This window comes from Chenopodium album, chromosome 27 (assembly GCF_948465745.1).
Source record: "Chenopodium album chromosome 27, dcCheAlbu1.1, whole genome shotgun sequence".
NCBI classification, from domain to species: domain Eukaryota; kingdom Viridiplantae; phylum Streptophyta; class Magnoliopsida; order Caryophyllales; family Amaranthaceae; genus Chenopodium; species Chenopodium album.
This window is the reverse complement of record NC_137860.1, coordinates 30,081,561-30,092,754: the sequence shown is the minus strand read 5'-3', so window position 1 is coordinate 30,092,754 and position 11,194 is coordinate 30,081,561. Positions and strand designations below refer to the sequence as shown.

The 11,194-nt window shown below is 33.3% G+C and overlaps 1 protein-coding gene and 1 long non-coding RNA gene across 2 annotated transcripts; one reads left to right on the top strand and one right to left on the bottom strand.

The window, feature by feature from the left end:
- Positions 1-7,180: 7,180 nt before the first annotated feature.
- Positions 7,181-8,657, top strand: LOC145621156 (protein LATERAL BRANCHING OXIDOREDUCTASE 1-like). Its single transcript, XM_081675887.1, has 2 exons — positions 7,181-8,085; positions 8,256-8,657. Exons 1-2 carry the CDS (start codon positions 7,279-7,281, stop codon positions 8,511-8,513), a joined length of 1,065 nt encoding a protein of 354 aa, XP_081532013.1. The 5' UTR covers positions 7,181-7,278; the 3' UTR covers positions 8,514-8,657.
- A 639-nt stretch (positions 8,658-9,296) lies between these two features.
- On the bottom strand, positions 9,297-11,194 carry LOC145621262 (uncharacterized). Its single transcript, XR_014108370.1, has 3 exons — positions 11,110-11,194; positions 10,912-10,993; positions 9,297-9,721 (listed from the first exon to the last, which is right to left on the bottom strand). It is a non-coding gene; the product is annotated as an uncharacterized LOC145621262 (long non-coding RNA).

Sequence of the window (11,194 nt, the reverse complement as noted above, 5' to 3'; positions counted from 1 at the left end):
TTTATGTTTTAGTTTCCTCTTTGTTCACATTGAGGACAATGTGATGTTTAACTTGGGGGAGGATAATTGTCATCATCACTTTATACATGTTAGTTGTGTTTTAGCTTAATTTTTATTGCTTTGTAGGTGTTGTATGGTTTGTACCATTCATTAGGAGTGGGAGTTTACATACAACGAAAAACAATGTATTGCTTTCTAAGTTTTTTTTTAAGTTGTTTTGATTTTGCATACTTGTGTCTATTTTCCATATTTTTGACTTCGAACCGTGTGCGGATTTGGTTTGACTCTCTTGAGCTTCTTTTGATCTTAGTTATAATTCTAAAATTCAGTCGGTTTGTGCTATACATTGCTAACTGCTTAACATTGGGTGAACCAATTGAATGGTTTGTGGAAAGATTGGTTGTCCCATATCAAGTATAGCTAGCCAATTCTCTTGTTAGGTCACCTTACTCTGTGTTTGTGTGATTGATGCAATTTGTTATTTCAATGACTTTGGCTTGAGATTTATTAGTAATTTGACTATGATTCACGCATGCCGCACATGATAAAGGCCATGTTCTTTAGGTAACCTTCAGATGATATTTAGATACATTTGTTCCCATTTTGCTCACCCATGTTGTTGCCTTGCCCATTCATTGATATGTAGCTACATTACAAGCCACTTTAGCCCCATTGGTTACTATTCCCAAGTCTAGCTAGCTTGGGGAGCTTATTGATGCGGTGTTGTTTGTGTGTCAAGCTTCAATTTATGCAAAACATGGTGGAATAAAGATTGAAAAAAGTTTATATTTATAGTTGAGAAGTGTTACTTGAAGATGTGAAGAAAAAAATAAATAAATAAATAAATAAATAAATAAGCTTGTTTATATTTACTCATTGAAAAAGCCGAAGAATTGAAAGAAAAAAAGGCAAAGAAAAAGGAAAAAAAGAAAGAAAAAGATTATCCATGACGATGTATAGTTGATTTCAATCTTGGTTCTATATAATGTTTTAGAGAAAGTTGGTGATGTCAAATGGAGAATGAATTTTAGATCATTATTTGTTCGTGTTTATGTTATTGCTCCCCAAGTTGGCTTTTTCGCTCACATTTTCCTAAATATTATCCTACCCCTTCACCTTTGCCCCATTACAAGCTTTAAAAAGTCCTTTTGATCGGCATGTGTGTTTTGTGATTGAGTGAACGTTATTTTTTTGATATCGTCATGTTACCTTTTGTTGCACCAAATATTTATATTCTACAAGGTGTGCGGTGACGACTAGCTTGATTGGGAAATCGTTTGTGGCCAAGTTTGGTTTCAATTGTGGATCGCGATGTTGAGTGGTTCTATTTGTATCCGAGCTAAATTTTGGTCTTAATAACTTTGGTTTGATTGTTTGCTCGAGAGTCAGGTCGGTCTTATTCTGGTTCCCTGGAAGTCTTATTAATCTTGTTTCTCCGTCTTGAGTTTAGTGTTGCTTGGGGACAAGCAACAGTTTAGCTTGGGGGAATTTGATGAATTACTTTTATATAGAGTTTATAGGCACATTTATGCTAGTTTTATAGTTGCTTTTTGAGTCTTTTGTTGCTTTTCAGGTCGTAATTACATAAGTTGTTCATTTTGTGCTCTATTACGCTTCGTTTGTGTTTTCTTAAAGTTTCAGGTAGTTTCTATAACTATTTGGACGCTTTCGGAGTAGTTATGGAAGAATCAGACAATAAAAGGATGAAACGTCGATGAATTGAGGTCGCTCAATGAAGTATATGTGATTGTGGAAGCTTAGTATGAGATAATTATGCGTGAAGAATGAATATAGCATCCACAAGAATTGTTATGCACTTTACGGAAACGAATTTGAGTTAGTAACGAAGTTAAACGATGGTTTACATAGTGTCAAAACTGACCTTTGTTCACTCTTTTGATCATAACTTGAGTTCTACAAATCGTATTGATGCGATTCAAATTGCATTGGAAACTAGACTTAAAGAGCTTTCATTTGATAGGTCACACGCCCCAAGAAGCCTTCTAGAACAGAAGTTACAGGCGTTTTAATCTGAGCCATGCAGTCAGCGATGAAGTGCAGCACCCGCGGCCACCCCTGCGCCCCTGTCCCGCGACCAATCGGCACCAGCAGGTGCTACTGCCAGCCCGCGGCCAGCAACCTGCGCCCGCAGGTTTTGGCGAGCAGCCCGTGGCCTTCGTTGATTCACGTCCTTCGACCTTGCTTACGGTTTTGTGCCACGTCATCTTCTATTATCCAATAATAATTCAACTTATGTAATCTTTATTTTCTTATTTCTTTTCTTTAATTATTTTTAGATTAGTTTTAGGATAATATAAATGCTCAAGGGATAATTATTTTCCCTTGTGCCTTTTTATGCCTTTTTATTACTTTTTATTTTACGTTCTTTTGAGTTTTCTCTCGAACCCTAGTTTCTCATGGCATCTCCATGGATTCTTCCATGGATGATTCTTGGGTTTACTATTTTAATTCATTGAGGTATTTTATTTCTATTTTCTTGCTTTTTATTATGTCTTATTCCTTAGATCTAGTTTTATTTATTTATTTCATGCTTGAGTAGTTTTATTTCTAGGGTTTGGGAATCCATGTTTATATTATGAATCTTGATTGATATTTTTGATATTTTGATTATTGATTTCTCTAATTGATAGTGTTCTATTGTTAATCTTGCAACCTGATCAATTGTATGATTAATTCATGTTAATAAGAGTTTGAATCGAAAGATCTTACTTTTAGAGGCTTCCCTACAATTAGGAATTCTGATTATGTTAGCGACCGAACTACATATGTTGAATTGAGAGCGTTAAGACCCGACCGTAGGCTTAGCAATTGCTCTAGATAATTGATTGATTGAATTGTTATTGATTTTTGATAGATTTAGAACTATAAACATGGTGAACCATAACCCTAGGTCTTTTTATTATTTGTTTTATTCCTATTTTTATTTAGACTACTTCTCTTTCCCAATTTCGTGACATAGGTTAGTTTCTCCAATTTCTTAGAGCTTAGATTGAATACCATCTCTCTGTGGATTCGACCCTACTTACCCTACTACATTGTTAGTTGGATTCGTTAGGAATTTATTTTTGACAGGTGTACGACAACCTATCATTAGCCTCTCCCTCCGCGCGCATCGCGCGCAGGATACCCTAGTATAATTAAGTGTGGTATTGTTATAGTTTATATTTCTTATTAATTAAATGGAAATCTTAAAGTTATGTATCTACCCGGCCAGCGAATAATTTTCTCTTTTACACACTATTTAAATCACTCTATTATTTTATCCAAAACCACGTAAAAGTTATTTCATATTTTTCTGACAACGTATTATTTCTTTATTCAACTTTTCTTTTATTATGAGTTCTAATTAACCAATATATTTAAAATTATATTTCTTATATAAAAATTAATAAATTATAAGTTATTGACTGATGTTTATTATGTAGCTACTGATTATTAAGGTGATTTGCTTGGAAAAATAATTAATTAGTTTTTTTATTATTATATATTATGGATTGTAATGTAATATATATGATATTTTTCCTATTGATGTGATTGTAATATAATCTGTATAATATTTCGCTAATGAGGTGATTATGTTTTTTATTCTTTTTAAAATTAAAGATTTAGGGCTTATTTACATTTACTGAATTGAGCTAAGCTGAACTGAACTGAACTGATTGGAGCTGAACTTAACTAAGCTGAAATGAATATTTTATAAGAGAAGGAAATTAAGAGCTGAACTGAACTGAACTGATTGGGGCTGAACTGAACTAAAATTAAGTGAATGTGAACTTAGGAAATAATAATTAATTTTCTACAATTAAGGTTTTTTACAATGTAATCAACTTTTTTTTTTACCTCATTAAAACTTTACTAAAAGAACATATTTTCAAAAAAAATAAAAGTAAAAATAATTAAGAACACAACATGAGATAACACATGTCATTATTGGTGTGTCTTACATATTTAGCCAACATTTTTTTTTATTTTACTTACACATGTTATTATTAAAACTGTACTTAATTAAAGATGATCTTCTCAAAAAAAAAAAAAGAAAAAAAAATTAAGAACACAATAGAAGATAACACATGTCATTGCTAGCTGGTGTGTCTTAAATTTTACTAACTTTTTTTTTACCTCATCAAAACTTTACTTAAAAATATTTTCACAAAAAAATAAAAGAAAAAAAAAATTAAGATCACAACAAGAAAGCTAACTTGTGTCAACTCGGTAGAAAAGATGGTGATTTTTGGGGCGGTCCCAGAGGACCTTCGTGCTATTTTATTGGAGGATTTGAGTGGTGTGGCTAGAGCTAGACTTGTCCCCTCGGACAAGGCCTAGTTTAGTTTCTAGTTTTTTTGTGTTTTCTTTTGTGTTTCTTTTTTTTTGTTTTCTTTGTTTTGTCTTGGGGTTTCCCCTCTTTGTTCACCAAAAAAAAAAAAAAAAAAAAAAAAAAAAAAAAAAAAGCTAACTTGTATCATTGTTGGTGTGTCTTGTAATTTTAGAATTTTTCACTAGGTTAGAACCCATTCGGTGAACGATTTATAGAAAATCAATTATTAAAATTTTTGTAAGAAAAAAAAATGGATTAATATAAATAAGAATTATGTATGCACCTCGTACAAAATATTTGTAATTTTAAAATTTAAGGTTTTCATTAAAATTATGATACTACCTCCGGTTTCAATTATTTGCAACAAAGGGGTATTATTTGTGAGGTATAAAATATTCCTTTGTTGCAGATAATTGAAACCGGAGGTAGTATAATACTCCCTTCAACGTCATCTAATACATATTTCAATGTAGGAGTCCATTTATTAGTTTGCTATGTACAATCGTTTCATTGTTTTAGGATAAATTGATAGGTTGTAGTTTATAATGTAGAAGCTTCTAATATTCAAATTTCAAAATTGATAAATATGATAGCTCACAAAATAAAAAGTAAAAAAATAAAAAAAAAAAATCATGTTTGTTTATTATGAGAGTGACATGTGGACAGTAATAACGTCAACAACGTTTGTTTTAGTAATAGTTAATAGATTGATGATGCCTTAAATCTGTTAGCTCTTCGAACAACCTTCACAAGAGTCTCTTCATCAATCTGGCTCTCATCATTGGATGTAAAGCATGCCAATGGACATACTCACAAATTAATTCTTTTCATATTTTTTTTCTGTTTTCCGTAACCACATTTACATCAACTAAAACTAGCTAACACTACGTTACAGGAATCAGAGTTACTTATCAATACTTTAATCAACTAAGATAGTTGACATCCACATGATAAGTTATGACTCTAACTACGGAAGTAGCACAAGATGCTAAAAAACGGAAAAACTAGCTAGCTTTTAACTTTTAAGCAGTCGGAGCTACCACATACGTGCGTGGAGCTTAGGATTGCCGGTAAACAGGTCTAGTGCTGGCTTGCTCTTTATGTACCGCACAAGCTAAGGATGCTGGTGGCTTGGTATTCCTTGCACAAGATTAATAGGCAGATTTCTTTTGTAATCCTAGACAAGATTTTTCTTGAATGCAAAAAGACTTATGTATCTTTAAATCATCACTGAACTTAGTAAGAAAATATCAACATCATCTTGGTCAGAAAACATAAACACAAGAGATAATGTATTGGTGTTTGAAAGAGATAATTCAAGATTAAACAAACTTCCATATTAAGGAGTTATAGATATTTAGCGAGACAATCATTCGAATCTCTTTCACTACAAGATAAGTAATCTCATTATCGAGGAACATATACCCTGAAATTCATTAGTTCAACAAATGGCAGTACAAATTACAGCTATATTAGATTTAAGTTATGAATCAATTGAATAGAATAAAGTTATTTTCCATCCAAATTGGATGATTATTCTTTCTTACATGTGATAAATGTAATTTTATACCACTAAGATATAACGTAAATTTATTCCATGGGAATTTGAACTTTGTGTTACATAACATAGGAGCTTGTACATAGTCTTATGGTGATATTTTAGAAGCTGATTTTCGAGATCAAGCCTTCATAGTTCATACTTCATACCATGAGGGTAATATTTCACAGTTAGGGCATGTTCTCATACATTGAAATTCAGTTCAGTTCAGTTCAGCTCAGCTCCTCTCCTTATTTCCTTCTCTTATAAAATATTCATTTCAGTCAATGAGAACAGACCCTTAGTAGATTCAAGATTATACTCAATACTCGTAAAGAATTTTAATTTCTCTTTCGAATACCCTTTATTTGGTCAAGAATTGAAACACCTAAAAAAAAAAGTTTGTAATATGCTGCAACTCGTCAAAATATGCCATAGTAAGTGGATTTCTAAATGCAACCACTCCTAGGAATCTATCATCATTTTGAACCACAACATAGAGCAGCCAGAGTACTAATATTTGTATTGCAAATTGAAAGCATCAATAATGCATGAAGCATTGATGCATAATCATGGCTTTTTTTTTACTATTTAAGTTCATGAATCATGGCTTCATGCCATGAACAAAACAGGAATAGATCCATGAATGATTCATGAAAAGTGGAGCCTTTGTGTATAAATCTATACACATCTAAAAGTGATTTTCCCCGAATATTAATTACAGAATAAAAACAACATGTAAAATAAAGTTTTGTTCTCTTCATGTAAAAAAGAAGTTAAGTTTAGTAAATATACTCTTAGTTCAAAATTAAAACTACCTCCCGATATTTTTTTAGTTGCAACTTTGGAATTTTCATATCTCTCAAATAATACTCCAAAGTAGCAACTAAAAAAATAGGAGGTAGTAAATTAAGTTTAGTACAAAAAAAAATTAAAACAAATTTTTTTTTTTTTCATTACTTTAAATAAAATAAAATAAAATAAATACTATGTATATGTTTAGAATTTTTTTTTTTTTTTTTTTTTTTTTTTTTGTGGAGGGAGAGCGAGAGGTGCAAGAATAGTGAAGTCCTTCATCTTACTTTTTTAAAAAAATACTAGGTATATGTTTAGTAGAAGTATCTATTTTCCAAAATGTTAAAATTCTTTTACAATAACATTACCATTCTCTTACGTGCTAGTCTAAAATCGTGAGCATTTTCGGAAAAACGTAAACATTCAGCTTTCGCTTTACACATATTAAGCATAAATACCATGTCACTTGACCAAAGTTGTAGCCAAATTACCATGGCAATTACCATAGATGCTCTAATTAGAGAACAACCAACAGTATAATTAAACACTATAAAGCATCAACCAACAATTTCATACTCAACCCTCAATTTTATTCAGCTCATCCCTTACAATGTCAGAAATTGATCCTGCATTCATTCAACCATTTGAACATAGGCCTAAACCCTTTACAGTTGAAGCTGAAGGAATCCCAATCATTGATCTTTCTCCGATTACCTCAAACAATCACTATGAAAATGATCGTGGTGATATTAACGACATTGGAGTTCTTATAGCTGAGATAGGCAATGCCTGTGAGAAATGGGGATTCTTCCAAGTGATCAACCATGGTGTGCCACAAGAGAAGCTTGAGAGACTTGAGGTCACAGGTAGGCAATTCTTCGCCTTACCTCAAGAGGAAAAGAGAAAGGTGGGTCGAGATGAGGCCAACCCAATCGGATACTATGATTCCGAGCATACCAGAAATGTTAAAGACTGGAAACAAGTTTTTGATTTTACAGCTAAAGACCCCTCCTTTATTCCAGTTGATCCTGATGATCTTAAACCCAAACAGCTGATTAACTGCTGGCCACAATCTCCTCCTGAATTGAAGGAGGATGCCCAAGGATATGCAAGGGAATTGGAAAAACTTGCCTTTAAGCTGCTGGAGCTGATAGCCTTGAGCTTAGGCCTTGCAGCAGATAGGCTAAATGGCTATTTCAAGGATCATGCAAGCTTCGTGCGACTTAATTACTACCCGTCCTGCCCTTCTCCTCAACTGGTTCTTGGCCTTAATCGACACAAAGATGCAGGCGCCTTGACAATTCTGGCACAAGATGATGTTGGTGGTTTACAAGTCCGACGGAAATCAGATGGTGAATGGGTCAGTGTTAGACCCAACCCAGGAGCTTTTATTGTTAATGTGGGTGACATTGTCCAGGTAAGCATTACCCCAATTTTGGGATGTTTGAGGCTGTGATATAAACTTGGGGTTCTCTACATTTACAACTAAAATTCAGAAGCAGGTGACAAACACTTTTAACATTGTATATAAAGGCTAATCTGAGCACTAATTTTTCTTAATTGTGTGTGTGTGTGTGTGTTGTGCAGGTTTGGAGCAATGATAAATATGAGAGTGTGGAGCATAGGGTGATGGTAAACTCAGAGAAGGAGAGGCTATCTATTCCATTCTTCTTCTACCCAGCACACTACATCATGGTCAAGCCTTTGGAAGAGACAATTGACGACGAAAATCCCCCCAAGTATAATGAATATAATTGGGGAGTTTATTTCGCAACCAAAAGGAAAAGTAATTTCAAGAAGCTGCAAGTTGAGAACATCCAGGTCGCTCACTTCAAAATAGTCTAACAGTGATAATTAAATCTGGATGGAAGTAGTATTACAGTTTACAGTAAATCATGCCAGAAAAATCTAAAAATCAGGTAGAATTATCCTCTAGCCTTCGAGATATCTAATACTGTATTAGAGCATAATGTAGTCAGCTAAAGGCTAATAAAGTGTTCAGGAATCATTTTGAGTTGTACTCTAGAATATGTATAATATCTATGTGTTAGGGTCAAGTGACCCTTTTAACTATCTCTTTACTTACCTCTCTACTCTAGCTTTGGGCCATGGACGAATGTACCTATCATATCAAAGACAAAGTCTGATGAAAGATGATCTTAAAGAACATTGCAAGACAAAGTGACTCTTCCTGTTTTAGGGGTGAATCATTACATTTTGGAGGGTATAAATTAGAAGTTTCCTAACAAAAGTCCTCTACTTTCAACGAAACTACTAATACCTCCATCCAAAATTAATTGTCATGTTCTTGAGTATATTTCATAATCTAGCAATTATATTGAGTATCGTGTTTGACATGAATAATGAGGTTTTGTTAATACTGCTTGCTGCTCACTATTCTATTAAGTATCGTGTTTGAAACAAATAATGAGGTTTGTCAATACTACTTACTGCTCAATATTCTTTTAAGTATCGTGTTTGACATGAATAATGAGGTTTGTCAGTACTCAATACTACTTGCTGTTCACTATTCTAAGGAATACCATCCCAAAATATCATATAGTACTGAATCAATTTTCAGTAATGTGTAGGTAGAAACATAACCTACAATTTTTTAGACCATAAACATAAGCTACATGAGGTAGAGTAGGAAGTTCAATAATAGTTTTTCAAGAACATGACATTATAATTGAAGGCTCACTATCTTGGAAGTGAGATTTTCACTGGCTAAAGGAAACAATGTAAAAGATACATGTTTATCATACTTTGACACAAGAAAAATTTTGGTCTGATCAAGATAGCAAGTTACCATATAATGTTGCTTTTATTCTGGTAATGACTCTACTGATGCATCAGTGGCGGAATTTTGTGCTTCCAACAGTTGCATTTGACGCTCTGCATGTTCTCTTTCACAAGCACTAATCCCCATTATAATGTCCAGCATGGTGCCTGTCGTTCCAAAGAATACCAGTGGTGCAAGAGATTTCTTCTTTATTCCAACAGGAATTGCTACCAAAGCACCCAATACGGAAAAAACCCATGTTCCTAAGGCACTGAAAAGAAACATAACTAATGAATATTGTATGTGAATAGCTGACTTACATAATCAAGATGTAAACAGCAGGAACAACAAACACCACAGCTAAATATGTGAGGCATGTCTATCCAAACGTCAAACCCAAAATCAAGGTTGATCACTTGAACGCTAGTTATATAAGAGGTTCAGAGTAGCAAGTAGATCCTATGACATTACAAGTTGGAAATAGTGTTTTAGTTAACTCGATTATTTTCCCACAAACACATGAACAAAATGTGCAAATTGGTATGTGGTACATGGCAGATGTACAGAGGTACACTTTTAGATTAGTTTAACAAAACTTAGTAAATCGTTATCCTATACTATATCATACTGCACAATCCTAACAGTTTCATAATCCTATTTTGCTGCTTGCAATTTGAAAGCAGTCTGTACTCTGTATAATAAAGGTAAGTGAATCAAAATCATGTCCTTGATACTTCTAGTCTCAAGATTGCACAGACAGCTATCTCCCCATTAACATCACCCACAAATTGAAATCTTAATTCAAATAGAGTTGGTGCAACCAGGAAGCTACAAGAAAAAGAGATGTGATCACAACTTCACAAGGAGTTGCACAACATTAACTACCATCTATGTTACCCTGCTTCGGGTTTTGGTGTTAGGCACCAATACATGAGCTGATTCAGCTATTCACGACAGATTTTCACGTTTTAGACTGAAATTAAGCGCCATGTACTCGCTTGTCCATATCCAATTTCAAGAATCAAAAAACCGAAATGGGTTCGTGAATCGTGAGTTATCCAATATCATACAATCTCATTCAAGGTAAGCTTACCACTGACATAAATCATTATATTGAAGCACTTCCATTAACAATTTAACATAATGCAACCAAAAACCAGAAATCTCTTCTCTTTCCTTTTTTTTTTTTTTTTTTTTTTTTTCTTTTTGTGGGGAGGGGGAATACTGGATGATTACCATAGATATATAATATAATTATCTCAATTAAGCATGACAAACTGAATTAATAATCAATAACTTATCTTAAAATCAGCAGAAAAATGCTTTAAAATAAGCAATTTGATCAGTTAGGGAAAACATCCCCATTAAATTAAGACAGCAAAAACCCAAAAAAAATCAATGTCAAATTCCAACACATTACAATGAGTAGAAAATTCAAGGGGTTGAAGGAAAGAGACAAACTTTGAAACAGAGCATTCCTCAAGATGCTTAACTTCTTCTTTTCCAGCCATTTTGATCAATTTTGCACCAATATATAAATTGTCTGTTTAATAACAAAAATCAATTAATCAGTGAAATTCGTAAAATGCCCACATTGTAAATGGATAGCAGAATTACAAGCATTTAACAGATGAAGGGAGAGAAGAGGGGAGACCTTACTGACGATGAACCGGAATTAGCAGTGTTAGGGTTCGTTCTTGGAAAGGAAATAGAATAAGAGGGAAGACGGGAAAGAAAGGAGAAC

Bases quoted from the DNA above. Each gene is read 5' to 3' on its own strand.
- LOC145621156 (XM_081675887.1), top strand. From the start codon at position 7,279: ATGTCAGAAATTGATCCTGCATTCATTCAACCATTTGAACATAGGCCT. The intron at 8,086-8,255 runs GTAAGCATTACC...TGTGTTGTGCAG, and splicing joins ATGTGGGTGACATTGTCCAG to GTTTGGAGCAATGATAAATA.